General features: G+C 37.9%; 1 protein-coding gene across 2 annotated transcripts in view; it reads right to left on the reverse strand.

Moving 5' to 3' along the window:
* The window catches only part of LOC131063642 (peroxisomal ATPase PEX1), a 191,048-nt gene extending 177,788 nt beyond the window's left edge, over positions 1 to 13,260 (reverse strand). Inside the window, exons 1-2 of one of the 2 annotated variants that reach the window (XM_057997538.2) lie at positions 12,901 to 13,260; positions 12,308 to 12,614 (exon numbers count right to left, since the gene is read on the reverse strand). In XM_057997538.2, the coding sequence (XP_057853521.2) occupies positions 12,308 to 12,517 (210 nt within the window). In that variant the 5' untranslated portion in view covers positions 12,518 to 12,614; positions 12,901 to 13,260. Of the gene's footprint in view, positions 1 to 12,307; positions 12,630 to 12,900 lie in introns of both variants that reach the window. The other variant, XM_057997537.2, reaches the window with a different exon arrangement.
* Positions 13,261 to 15,045: the final 1,785 nt, after the last annotated feature.

The following is a 15,045-nucleotide window of genomic DNA, read 5'->3' on the forward strand; positions in this document are numbered from 1 at the left end:
ATGCGCCGGCAACATTTCAGTCTTGTATGAATCATGTGTTTCTGTTGTCCTCATTTTTGTTTTCAAAAATGATAGACCACTACATAAAAAAATTGTCAAAAAATGAAAATTTTACTCTATGGCACGCTTCCCAAGGCATAATTTCGCCTCACCCTTGGACTGAACTAATCCTCAGTCCATCTGCAAACCACGTTTCAAATTTCATCGCATTCTGGTTTCATTTGCTATGTTTTCCCTTCAATTTCGGGTTTTTTCTCCCTGACTGCAGGTGGGAAATTTTCCTTAAGTTGCAAGTTTTAATGTTTACCTTTGTTTTAGCCTCTTCAGGGAAATTTTAAGTTAATTACAAGTGCACTTTATGAAATGAGAACTTGTAACTTACTTTTTATTTCCCCCTTGATGCTTTTTGGCTTTTTAAAGTCATAATAGGAACTTTTTGGATAAGTTACAAGTTAATTTTAAATTATAAATTTTAAAGTCACTTGTAATTCTTTTATAAAGTTCTTATTTAAGTGTTTTTACTTGTAATAGGGATTTTATTCACTTATTACATGTTTTATTTTCAAGTCACTTGTAAAGGAAATTTTATTTCCCCATTACAAGTTCTTTTCAAAAAAGTTAAGTTATTAAAACTTGTTTATTTTCCCCTTACAAGTTATTATGACTTGTAAATCTCTCTCAAAAAGCCGATTTTGCCTTGTGCATGAAAAGTGAACATTTTAAACTTGTAAATGAGTTTCTAAAACCCGATTTGCTCTAGAATGGAGATAAAGTCATTTTTAAACTTGTAATATGAAGAAAGAAACCCAATGTTCATGTTATTGGCAAAATTCAAACTTGTCATTCCTTGCCAAGAACCCGACCAAGTATTCTTCCTCTCCTAAACCGATTTTGCCACAAATTCTTCCTGATTTTTGTGGAGAAATTCATGGATCAAGGAGGCGATATGGTAGCAAGGCGGATTTTGTGAGTTTGGGAACACGTTGCATTTGATTTGGTAACTGTTTCATACTTCATTTTATGCGTTTTACCTCTTCAAAACCGTTTTTCGTGTGCCACAATTTCACTCCATGGTTGGGCGTTTGGCATTGTTCTCCTCTTACGTGGTATTTCCTTGAAGATTTGGCCCCTTCTACTTGCATTTTATAACACGTTTCTGCTGTTCATGCTTCAAATCCGAGTTTGGAAAAAACGTGGCAAGGGTTTCTGGATTTTTTCTTTTGGTTTTTCTTTCATTTTCTTGCATTGTTTATTTTCTCTTCTTGTTGTATATATTTATAGTTCTTGCCTAAAACGATTTTGTGAGAGAGATTTTCCCCTTTTGCAAAGCAATTTGTAAATTGCATTGATCTTCCCCATTTTCCCTCTTTACTTGCATTCGGGATTTTAAATCCTAATTGCAAGTAAGATGAAAATAATTGATCTACCCCTTTGGCTGGAAAATCTTAACCATTTTTTGGTGAAATTCCAAATGCCTAAGTTGGAAAATACCTATTCTTTCAAAATTGGGTTTTTAAAACCGGATTACATGTTGAAAAGTTCTTCCCATTTTCTTGAAAGTGACCTTCCCAAAATCCTTCCATTTTTGTTCATACTCGTTGCCTTTATCCATACATTCCATTCACGCCATTTCCCACATGTCAAAATCTCATTTTTCACTCATTTCTCCATTTTTTGTTTTACAAGTATACTTGCATTCAGGTTTCAAAATTCCGATTGCATGTTTGTCCTTCCCCACTTGTATACTTGTAAAACGTTCCCCAAGATCCGAAATTGGTCAAAGTCAAGTTTCAAACATTCCCATTTATTTCCCATCTTTCTCTCACAAAGTTGTGAAGTGCAAGGGTTGGAGTTCTTCCCATTTGAAGAAGAAAAAATGTAGTTGCAACTGATCTTGATGTTGCTTTAACACTTTTAAGTCTTCATTGCAGCATACCAGGTTGTTCTTCAATGTCAAATTTACCATTATCTTCCATTTCAAAGAAGATGAATTATAAATATGACAAGTACCAGAATGAAGTTTCTCCTTCACAAGATTCCTCTCCTTTGGATCATATCAAGGATACGGAGATAGGGCATACGGAGATAGGGCATGTTGCCATGTCAGAATTCATTAAAAGGGTGGAAGATCCGCATGATAGTAATATGCAGCGGTTGTTAGACAACCACATTCATCATGCATCTTATTTTCCAGTGGCTGCCCTAGAACCTAAATTTGTTCTTGCTTGCGCTCACCACTTCAACAAGGAGATGAGAACCATTAGAAATGATGATGGTGAGGCAATAATCCGCCTTGATGGGGATACTATTAAGAAAGTCTTCAGATTACCATCAGCACCTGTGTATATGGAGATTTCAAAGGATAGTGCAGCTGAGTACTATGTCAAGAGGGAAAAGGACTGCAAACACCACATTAACAGATGGATTCATGAGCCACGAGCCGCTTTCACAAGGTGGGCTAAGTTGTACCATTGTGACTTCAAGTAGGAAATTGGAGACATCATTACTCTCCTCAGCAGGATGTTGGGTCTTGAGCCCTCGATGTATCAATTTATCATGTTCATAAGGCAGTCCCATCATATATCATGGGGAGAGATTATCAATGACGCTTTGTGTGAACAACTTGCAGCAGTCCCTACTACCATGACATTCTACATGAACTCATACTTAGTGTATTTGGCAGCATCACTTAGACATTTCCCTGGTCTTTCTACCAAGGGTGATCGCTCGCTTATACCTGTGTGGGAATACTATGATCAGCTGCCCTTGAGACCCAGTAGATTACATTTCAGGAGGGTTCAAAATGCATTCTTTGGTTGCTTCATGTGCCAGTTTGACAAGACTCTAAAGAATAGAAGGGTGTCAGATGAAGCATGGGAAAGAGTGAATTAGTATGGTTGCTTGTTACTTCAATTCTTGACTTGCACTTATATAAGAGTCGAATGCTATAGTGGGCAGCCATACATGTTTCCTAAATACTCAACTGATAAGATTATTCTTATGGAGTTGGGAAGACAGATCATGGCTGTTCATGCACATCAATCTGTCAAATATTAGGTTGGGATGGGGATTTCTACAACCAACCCATTGAAGATTGGCCAATACTCCCTTATCACATCCACCAAAGCCAATGCTATGGAGATCGAGATGCAGGAGATTAAACTCAAAAGGTTTAAGTCAAGGGCAGATTTTCACTACTGAGGTATGAAGGAAAAGATCAAAAAGTCCTTCATATATGTGCATCGCATTGAGGATATCTGGGTGGATCTCCGTACAGAAAAGGAGGTTCTCAAGATGGACTACTGCAGGCTCACCCTTGAGCAGATTATTGAATTGAACCTAGTGGATATTCCGCAAGGGATAATTGATGATGGGAATGTTTTTGATCCAGATATGTCTCACGAAGGGTTGATAAAGCCCAACTTCCTTTAATCCAATGGTCACATAAAGAATGCACTTCCATTCTTGAAAGATTTCAGCCTATCCTAGCTAACACCAACACTTGGCTCAAAGGTAATGGCATTAGACTCATCAAGATTAAAGTTGGAAAAGAAGATGATTCTACCGAGCCTCTTGGACGTAAGTCTGAGATTCAAATCAACAACAAGGAAGGTGCATCATCTTCAGGCACTAGGATCAAATTGCAGGTTAGTCGGGCAATAGTGCTTCCTCCTAAGGAGACGACGATTCGTGCGAAAGAAAAGTCCCAAATTCACATTCATGTGATTGATCCTGATGATCCGGAGGAAGGACAAGAATCAGATGATGCTCCTAAGTCACTGGCTTCGGAGTCACCTCATGAGATTCCCTCCTCAGTTTCCATGGACCTACCTCTATCTCCTCCTGATACAGTAGTGGATGAGTCTCCTCAGAATGGCGTTCCCATTTCAGCAGTTGAGCCACCTCTTGATCATCAACAAGAGAGTTTGCTAGAAATCTTCGAGGATACTCCTACATGCATTCATTTGTCAGAGATTGATACATCTACTTCCGACTTTGAAGAGTTTATGAGACAATCTTCATGCCCTTTGGTTACTGAGCAAACCATGGTTGCCGTCCAAACAGATACTTCTCCCAGGGTGACCACAGTTGTTCAAACAGAAACTGCTTCTCCTTTACCTTCAATAGCTACTGGAGGAGAACTAGTCATTTTACCTCCATGGCTTAGTTCTTTCACTCCCAAGAGGAAGAAGCAAGAAATTTCTCCTGATGTCTTTGATTATTAGCATCTTAAGCAATCTAGGCCCAACGTTGCTAAGAGAGCCAAGACAATCTCAAGGGTAACAGTTGACAGCAACAAGATGAAGGTGGTTGAAATTGTTGAGCCTCTTGCAGATAAGCCACGTGAGGAAATGCAAGTTGTTGATTACAGGGTTACAAGGATATAATTGGATAAACAAATGCACGAAGTGGTCAAACATGATGCCTAGCAATCTGTAGCTTCACTAGTACAGCAGTATGATGAACTTCTAGCGAAGAAAGACAAGCTAGAAGAGGAGAATAGGCAACTTGTTGCAGCTGTTCATAAAATCATAAAACCTGCTAGTGAAGGGAGTAATCCTTCAAGTTCTTCCGGTTGACAAGAATCAATTCAGCGAGTTAAAAGAGCTGCTCAGAAAGTACAAGCGTTGGACTCTTGGGTGGATCAACTTCATGATTTGTGTGCGCAAGTGCTAAAAGACATATTCCAAATGATGCTTAAGTTGGAGACCATTGAAGAAAAATTGAATCATACCTCTAAGACTTTCAAACAGAACTTGGAAAAGGTTGAAGGTAGCTTGACGGTTTGGCGCAAGATGCCTCGACAACAATTGAGTGTTCTTCAGGAGCATGCCATTATTCCTTCCAGGGTCATGTATCTGGAATTTGAAGAACTTCCAGAGAACAAAGCCCTCGTTCTCAAATCCCTCAATGAAGAGATTGATGACGCAATGAGATTGCGAGTTGAAGTATTCCAAAGTGTTTCTTACTGTGAGAAGGCCTCTTGCAATATCATGGGTCAGAATGGGGAGTTGATACCAGAAGAAGAAGTTCTTGCAGATCTACAGATGAAGATTCATAATGAGTGGAGGAGTGAGCAATTTTCAGCTGCCTTAGTTCAAGTTTTGATGAAACATCAAATCTTCTTGCATGAAATCCAATCCATTTTCGAGAAGAACAACTCTATGCTTCTTCAATGCCATGATACCATTGTGAAGACCATGATTGTTGCCAAGAACACCCACGAGCCAAATCCTACTGAGCTACGAACAATTGTCCAAAAGTTCGAAGGATTCATGTCTTCACATGCTGCAACTTAAGTGTTTTTTTTTAACACTTAGTTGAATTTTTCAAAATTTTAATCTCTTAGTTTTAGTTTTTCTTTTGACAAATTTACTTGTAAAAACATTTTGTAAATTGCAAGTCAAGCCGTTACTTGCACTTTTGTAATTACAAGTAGACGAGTAGCAAATCAATTTAGAATAGGACTTGTAACTTTGAATAAGTCATAGTTAGTTATTGAATAAGTCTTGGTGGTTGAGAGAATTTCTCCAGTTAGTTAGGATCCTCAAACCTTTTTCTCAAGACTCCTCTCCTATAAAAACTTGAGGGGGTCTATTGTAATCTTGATCTTTTGGAAAGCAAGCAAAAAACTCTACCAAATTTGCAACAACAAAGAAGACTTTGAGCTTTATGTATAAATTGAAGAATTGAAAGGAATAAAAGAAGATTACTCAAGTATTGAGACTTTGTGCTATATTCTTGAGTTTATGTTCAACATTACCTTTCTTGCAAGTGTTTCTTAAAGGGTTTAATCAAATTTGATTTGCAGACTTTGTACTGCAAGTATTGGAGATTAATTTAGTTAAAATAGAAGTTTTATTGAGAAAAGTTTTAAGACTTTGTGCTTACACTCGTTCTTGAGAGAGATTAGAAGTAGATTTTATAATAAGAAATAGCTGTGAAACTTTGAGCTCACACTAGTTCTTGTTGTCATGTGTAAAAAGAAATAAGTTATTTCAGACTTTGTGCTGTCATAATTTGTTTCTTGATATCATTAGAGTAGAAAAGGGTAGATAGGACTTCACACAGTCAAGACTTTGAGCTTGATATTGTTGTTCCGTCCCGAAGGAAGTGACAGAAGTCTTTGAACTTTCAGGAAACTTCATTTCCTTTCTCTCATTTCATCTAAGAAAGTTGTTACTACTGTTTTATGTTAAATTGCTATCACTTTTCTGTGAAGAGAAAAGGATATTGGCTTTCTTGAAAAAAGAAGAAAGATTGTTGTTGCATCCTATTTTAGTTTTAGTTTTACTCACACACTGTGGTTGAAACCACAATTTTGTATATTTCTCCAAGTGTACAAAATTTTCAACCAACAGTTTCATGATCAATTGAGGAAGTTTGTTTTGGTTTTCTTTGATGATATCTTAATTTTCAGTCGGACTTAGGAAGAACACATGCAGCATTTGGATGAGGTGTTGAGTATCATGAAGGCTCAATCACTATATGTGAAAGCTTCCAAGTGCAAGTTTGGGATAACGGAGATATTATATCTGGGACATGTCATTGGTGTTGATGGTGTGAAAGTGCATCAGGAAAAGATAAAAGCAATCCTAGACTAGCTGCCACCGAGGAACATTTCAGAATTATGACGCTTCTTGGGTCTCTGCTGCTATTACAGGAGGTTTGTGCGAGGATTTTCACAACTAATGCCCCCATTGACAGATTTGACTAAGAAGGGTACATTTTTGTGGTCTAAGGAAGTGCATGTAACTTTTGATAAGCTCAAGGAGGATATGAGCTTGTGTCTAGTGTTAGCATTGCCAGACTTCACACAATCGTTTGTCCTGGAGTGCAATGCATCAAGTCAAGGGATAGGCGTTGTACTGATGTAGAATCAACACCCGATTGCGTATGAGAGCAGAAAATTGAGAGATTATATTCTACATATGATATAAAGATACTAGCGATCATGCATGGACTAGCTAAGTTCAGGCAGTACCTAGTGGGAACCAAATTTGTGGTCCAAACAGATGACAACAGTCTCAAGTACTTTTTGGGACAGAAGGACCTGAACAAGGGACAACAGAAGTGGGTAAGAAAAATTGAGGCTTACAACTTCGATGTTGAGTATGTAAAGGGCAAGAAAAAATTTGTTGTCGATGCCTTATCCAGAAGACCCGCACTCTACTCTCTCACTAAGATTTCAGACAACTGGAAATCTCAATTGTCGTCAGAATATGCAAAGAATTCATTTGTTGCTGATTTGATTGATGGCAAGGTACAAGATGACATGTATTCAGTGATGGATGGTATTATTTAATACAAGAACAGGATTTATCTTGTACCAGATTCTAGGTTGAAGACCAGGATTTTGAGGGTGCTACATGATGCACCTCTAGTAGGACACCCAGGTTTCTTTAAAACCCATCACCAAATTCATGAGAGGTTTACCTGGAAGGGATTGAAGGATGATGTTCTACAGCATGTTAGAGAGTGCCCGACTTGCCAACAAAACAAGTCAGAACACACATTCCCTACAAGCCTTCTAAAGCCACTTCTGATACCTAAGCTGAAATTGGAAGGGCTATCTATGGATTTTATCACAGGACTTGCCCGTGTTCAGGAATTTGTAGTCATTGATAGACTCACAAAATATGCACACTTCTTTGTTGTACCTATAGACTTCTCAACGCAGCAAATTGCAAAGTTGTTCTTCAGAGAGGTCTTCAGATTGCACGGGTTACCCAAAACAATTGAGTGACAGAGATAGCAAATTTTTGAGCGTGTTTTGGCAAGAGTTGTTCAGATTGGTGGGAACAAAATTGACACCAAGCACGAGCTACCATCCTCAAACGAATGAGCAGACAAAAATAGTGAATAAGTGGATCGAAGGCTACCTGCGAAACTATGTCTCATGGCAGCAGCGTGCTTGCGTAAGATGGCTTTATCTAGGTTATTATTTCTACAATGCCACCCATCACATGTCCATTGGCATGTCTCCTTTCAAAGCACTCTATGGGTATGATGCATTATTATTCATGGACTTAGCATTTGGTGATAGCAAGGTTCCACAAGCTAAGGAGATAGTGCAAAGTTACCAGGATATTCCCAAGGGGCTGAAAGACAATCTTCAACATGCACAAAACCAGCAAAAGATGTATGGAGACAAACATCATGTTGAGAGGTCTTTCAAAGTTGGAGATTTAGTTTTCTTGCATCTACAACCATATAGGCAATCCACATTGAAGAGCTTACAGGATACTGAGGAGAGTTGGAGAGGTTGCATATAATCTGGAGTTGCTAGAAGGCAGCAAAATACATTATGTGTTTCACGTTTCATGCCTCAAAAAGGCATTGGGTCAGCACACGGTTGCATCTCCAAAGTTGCCTCCATTAGATGAGGAAGGGAAATTGATATTAGTTCCTAAAGGCATTGCTGATTGGAGAGAAAGGAAGTTGAGAAACAAGATGGTCCAGAAATATCTGATAAAATGGAAGGATTATGCCACTTGGGAAGGAGAGAAAATCCTACAGCATCCCCATTTGCAATTGTTGGAGGACCAGCAATTCTGGGAAGGGAGGATTGTAATGTCCCCTTCTGAGTAACAGTCGCTAGAAAACAATTATCTACATTATGCCTTTGGAAGATCTTTGAGATTGTCTTTAAATACCCCTTGATATGGCATGATGTGAGAAGTCGAATCTCACCATCGCATCTTTTAATTAGAGTCTCTTCACTAAGATTTATATTTTATTATTACTTATCTATTTATTTTATAATGTTTACATTTCTTTTATTTATTTATTTTTAATTTTATTTTTATTATCCAACCTTGGATCGGGGTGGGACATTACAGCCCTCCCTGCTCAAGATTGCTTGTCCTCAAGCAATTGACAATTTTCTTAAACTGAGTCAGCCCCAAATAAAATACAAGGTATACATATGAATATATGAAACAACATGAAGTATACACATGAATGCATGGAGACACGGAGAATACACTTGAAAACGCAGAGTATACACATGAAAACACGAAGTATACACATGAATATATGCAGACATGGAGCATACACAAATATTCAAAGTATACACATGAATATATGCAGTCACAGAGTATACAAACAAATACACATGTTGTTAGATCCTTCCTTTTTCTTGAGCCAAAAAGTGGGCCTAACCCCAATCTTTCCATTTTGAGGCAGAAAGTGGGCCCAACCCCAATCTTTCTACTCTTGTATGTTCATTGATGTGTCGTAAACTTTCTCCAATATGCTTCAAATATTTGCTTAACATGTCTCATAGATCTTGAGGATGTAAGGGTGCCATAATTACTAGATTGGCCCCTCCACAAAGCTCCATTTGTTTATTGTCCTTGCTTGGATGCATTTAAGATCTCCCTAATCGTGCCTTGTTTTCTTACTTGGATTTCCTTTTGTATCACCGTCGAACATTTCCTCTATATTACATAATTGGCTTCCACATATGTGTTTGGGCCTCCATTCTTTCTTGCATTTGAAGCACAAACCTTTTTCTTTTGGGTCTGCTCGGCATCTTTTAAATTTTCCTTGATTACAATTGTGTCCATATTCCCATTTTCCCTTACAGTGGAAACATAGACTTTTATTCATGAGCTCCTTTCTTTCATTGTAAGATAGAGAGGGAGAGGGTTGATTTTTTGTATGACACTGGTCCCTTGATTTGACATTAAGCCTAGTAGCTTTTAAGATTGCTTCATGGAGGGTGGTTGGGTTAAATGCACTTACCAACCCATGGAGTGAGTCTGAAAGGCCTTCTATGAATAAATAAGCCGTTCTTCAGATATTCTGGGGACCATAACAGCTAACCTTTGGAATTCAGTGATGTATTCTTCAAGGGCCCCTTTTTGCCTTATCCGTGTGAGTTCTTTGAAATGTTCCTAGGGATGCGTTTGATTGAATCTCTCAATGAACCTTTTCTTGAAGATATCATAGGTCCTTATACTTTTGTGGTCTTGAGTAATTAGGCCATGATGCCACCAATCATGTGCCACTCCTTCTAGGTGTTGTATGGCGAACGTGATGGCATCCTTTTCTGTCATTGGACAAAGGGTGAGGTATGTTTCCAATTTTTGAATCCATGAATGTGCTGTGAACTTTCCTGACCCATCAAAGTTGGGGATTGTCATCTTCCCCGCTTTGTGTTGTATTTCTAGGTTGGGTTATGTTTATCTTCCCCTATGGTTCCTCCTTGCCTCGGTTTCACAAAATTCAGATAAAGGGATGCTCCTTTTTATTTCAAGATCTAATCTTGCATATTCTGCAGCAAGTTCTCTTATACTAGGGGTATTGGTTTCTTCAACTCCCCTTGGCGGTTCCTCCCTTAGTAGGAAAGTTGGTTCATTTGTTCTTTGGGTGGTCCTATTTTCACTTTCTGATTGACTAGGGGTACTTTCCCTCTCACTTCTTGGGTCTGCTCTATGATTACCTATAGTTGCTGTTATGTTTTGCAGGGTTTAGGCAGTTTGCTCCATAAAGGCTCTGAACTCTTGTTCCATTTGTTACTTGGCTTGGGTTACTGTAGTTTTCTTTCTTTCCCTCTCTATAGCTCTTAAAGCCCGTTGGCTTAATTGCATTAATTATTTCCCTCGGGCTGGCAGGAACATGCTCTGATACCACTTGTAATGTCCCCTTTTAGATTTCTTCAAATTATTATACTTATGACTTGATTTAAACACTTTGTGGATCTATTGTTATAGAATATTAAGATTAAAGAGGACTAATTCGATATATTTATAGACGTGAAACTGGAATATAATAATGATACCTTGTCTGATATAATATTCAGTATGCAAAAGAATCTACGTTCATGGGAAATTCTGATTGTCTTGATGTTACAAAGTTATAATTTCAGATCTAGATATCGCTGTCTCTGTTGTGTCTGGATATTTGCCTCATAAACCTGATCCGAATAGTATTATTTTGTTGCTTCTCCTAATATAGATTTATGTTCATTCAACTATGACGTTGTCCCTGATATAATTTCTTTTAACCATGTATCCTTTACCCTTGCAATGGGATGAGTATCCCTCTCCTCTTATTCGGCTATCCCTTGGCTCGTGAGAGCACTATAGAAATACAGAAAATAACTCAGTATCTGATGCCTTTGGAAGATCTTTGAGATTGTCTTTAAATACCCCTTGATAAGGCATGATGTGAGAAGTTGTATCTCACCATCGCATCGTTTAATTAGAGTCTCTTCATTATGATTTACTTTGTTATTGGTTGACCATTAATAAGCTAATATTATATTTTATTATCACTTATCTATTTATTTTATAATGTTTCTATTTCTTTTATTTATTTATTTTTTATTTTGTTTTTATTATCCAACCTTGGATCGGGGGTGAGACATTACAATTATTCAATCATCTATCTATTGTTGTTTTATGAGCTCTGCAAGTTCTGCTTTCTACAGGATGAAACCCCTATATAACAGGCTGGGACGTAGCCCCAGGCCTGAGCTAGGCGACTCACACAACAATTACTTCAGTCCGCCCAATCCATTATCAGCTGCAATTACAGTTTCAGTTCAGAAGTAGGAAGAACCAGAAATAAGTTTCAACTCGCCCAGATAGAAGGGGATTTGAGGATACAACTCAGATGCTTTCCTCGAGCCAGAATTGCAGTCCCATAAACTCAGTGAATCACAGCATATTGGAAAGTCTGGAAAAGCTTAGACAGCAGTCTGAAATCTGCATCCAATCGTCTAAGAACAGCCCCACACTGAGTTCGAACCTAGTATGTAAGATCTCTGTTTTGTTCAAAGATAGAACTTAGGAATTCTTAGTTCCCTATGAAGTTCATTTTGTATTCCTACTGTATGTATTTCTGCTATTGCATGCACAATCGATTTTTACCAGGGAACAAATTTGATGCATTAAACAAAACAAAACTGTAAACTTTATCAAGAATTAGTGGTTATAATATTTCACTCTAATATTGTGGTAAGGTTCTTTGATGCATATGATGATTGCATTAACAATGCTGTCATATTAATATTTGAATTTTTAATATTTATTAAGTTTTTGCCTATTTTTTCAATAGCCATCCCCTGTCATACCCTAAAAAATAGCCTCTCGCATCCCTCAGTTCCCTGCCGCCCCCATTCCAGGAATTTCGGGTAGCATCCTTTAAAATGTTGACACAAAACAATTAAATAAATTACTTTTGCTGCAAAGGGAGAAAACAGTATAGGTGAACTTGGGACCGTTGTGAAAAAGCGCAGATTTTCCTTAACCTTTCTAGTAGCGAAGTTCTGAATCTACGAGTGGAATGTGTGTACCTCAATGGCAGTTGACTGTGAAGCTGCACCAATCCAGGCAACGTACCAAGAGGATGCCTTGGTTACCGGGCGGCCGAGAGGTCGAAGCTCCAGAGGAAGCAGAGGAGGCAAATATCCCGAGTAAGTGGTCTGTAATGCCTGAATGAGATGTAGAGGAAGAGCAACAAAACATGTTTGCATCGATGCAACTCTTCTCACCTCAACTTCCATTTGCAAATATCAAGTAGAGATACCAATACTCCTCTCCCTTGATCAATGCTTTTCAACAAAACATGTTGTCTGCCGAACCATTTTGCCATTCATAGTCCTAGCAACAAATCAGCTGGTTTAAAATCAGCAAACTCAGTCACGATAAAACTCGAAAAAAAAATCAGAAATTCAATAAATTGAGAACAAACATTATAGGATAACTCAAGCATAAATAGCAAGGGTTTGTATACTTCATATTTCAACATTAAAAATAAGAATGCAAGACAGCAAGCATATCAAACAAGTTGTATTGATTACTGTAGTCCCAGGGAGAAAGTAATGCCTATCTGAGTTTGGACGAAAGTTGAAGGAAGTAATTTGGGAATAGAGAAGAAAATGCCTACCAAAATTCGTGCTGATGTGCACCAAGACAACATCCAACAAATTCTTTTGTTTTCGTCTGCCATTTATAGGTGACGTTGCCTGCGAAACTCCCTGCCAATTTAAATATATGCTGCCATTCGAGAATAAAAGAAAAACAGATACTCCTCGTCCGTTTTACATATTGACACAAGACAAATCCAAAATTTGTACTTAACCACACCCAAAAAGGAAAAAAGGCAGTACTTCCGTGGCTGAGAAGTTGAAGGCAAAGCGACCTGTGGAACTCGACTAGATCAATTCGCATACGAATTAAATTTTATTTAAAATTTAAGCTCAATTAAGCGCGTGGGTATTCTTCCTTTGCACACGCCCCCGAGGGAGGTTTGGGGAATCCACTATTACATCAAGTTAGGGCAAAGACTAATTATACTTAGACTAAAATGTTTGTATAGTGTTTTTCTTTTGAGATGGGTTTCGTGGATGTCATTGAAATTATTTAATTCATTTTTCTTTCTCGTTAAAAATTTAAAAAAGGAATGTCACATAAGTTTTTAAAGATGTTTTTTCTTAATTTAGTTATGACTAAAAATTGTGCATCTTAACAATTACGTTTATAATAGAAGTAATTATAATATCATTTATTATAATCATATTATAAAATATAATATTATATTAAATGAATATTGGAAATGCGATGTGCGAGGGCATGGAGCGAATAAGTGTTTCTTACGCAAGTGGTGGTCTGAGTCAAGTTTGGAGCGAGCAAAATGGTGTTGGCACACGGACTAAGGCCAAGGAGGATGGTGTAAAGAAGGGGTAGAGTTGTGCTACAAAACAAAAATCTATGATTGTGACGATACACATAGGGTTGGGCACGAACAGTATGCCCTTCGTTCCTCCAGTAAACCCCAATTGATACTCCATGGTGACAAAGGGGTGTCACTTCAGTTTGGCCCCCTTGGGATAGATGCTAGTGCTATGCATTAGATCAACAGTTGAGTTTCCCATGTCTCTCCACCGAAGACAGTCTCACCCACTATGAGTGCGCAAGGTGCACTAACATGTAAAAATAGGTCAAATCCTTTTCATACTTGCAACCCCTTTTGTTTGGATCAAATCAAGAATGCAAAACCTAATCTAGAAGGATCTTCTTCGTCTCCTCCTATATTGATTACAAGTTTGCCCACTTCAATCCTATTTCTTCCTCTATCACAATTGGTGATATGGAAGTAGAATTTTCTGATGAGCCAATGGATTTTTTTATTTTTGATTCTTATGTTGAAGTGGCGGTTGTTGATATGGGGAGTCATTCACTTATCGTTCAGTTATGTGAAAGCACCCCTCCTTTGATCAAATTTTGGATTGGGTCAAATCTTATTGGAACAGTTTGTCCCTTTCTGCCATTGAGCCTATGGATTTTGGCTTCTTTTTTATTCATTTTGGTTGTGCTTTTTACTACAATTTTGTTCTTCAGAATGGACCTTGGTTTTTTTTTGCAATGCTAGCATCTTTGTTTCTTCTTAGACACCTTTCTTTGATCCTTCCTCTGCCAAAATATATGAGATTCTCATTTGGATCAGACTTTGCAGTCGTCCTCCTATCTTACAGGATCCTGATATCAACAAAAAATTTATCAATCAGGTGGGTATTTTTGTTAAACTGGATCTTATAGAGGCTCTTCCACCTCACAAGTTCCTCAAAGTTTGTGCTTGGGTGGATATTTCAAAGCCCCTTTCCTCACTCTCTTCGTATTCATCCATCTTTTGGCACATGGAATCAATACCATAATTTTGAAGGCCTTCCATTTGATGTTTTCAATGCAATCAATTGGGACACAAAGTCTATGCATGCACCTCTTAAAGAAAGTTGGGTTCAAGAAAAATTTGTATAGAGAAATGGGTCATGAAACTTGGGTCTCTAAATATGAATTTCATTTGGTGTACTCATGGAAAATTCTTTGCATAACAAGTTGATCCAATCCTAGAGTGTGTGCCTCTTTTGGTTCCTATTTTGGCTACGAATTTGGTCAATGATAAACCAGTGGATGACTCTTCCATAGAGGCTAATGAATTTGATTTCAAGGGCACTTTTCCTTTTATGAATGATCTTGAAGATTTACCTCCATAAATGTTTGAACTTGATTTTGTCCTTACTCCTAGGAAATG

Source organism: Cryptomeria japonica, chromosome 4 (genome assembly GCF_030272615.1).
Source record: "Cryptomeria japonica chromosome 4, Sugi_1.0, whole genome shotgun sequence".
In the NCBI taxonomy this organism is placed as follows: Eukaryota; Viridiplantae; Streptophyta; class Pinopsida; order Cupressales; family Cupressaceae; genus Cryptomeria; species Cryptomeria japonica.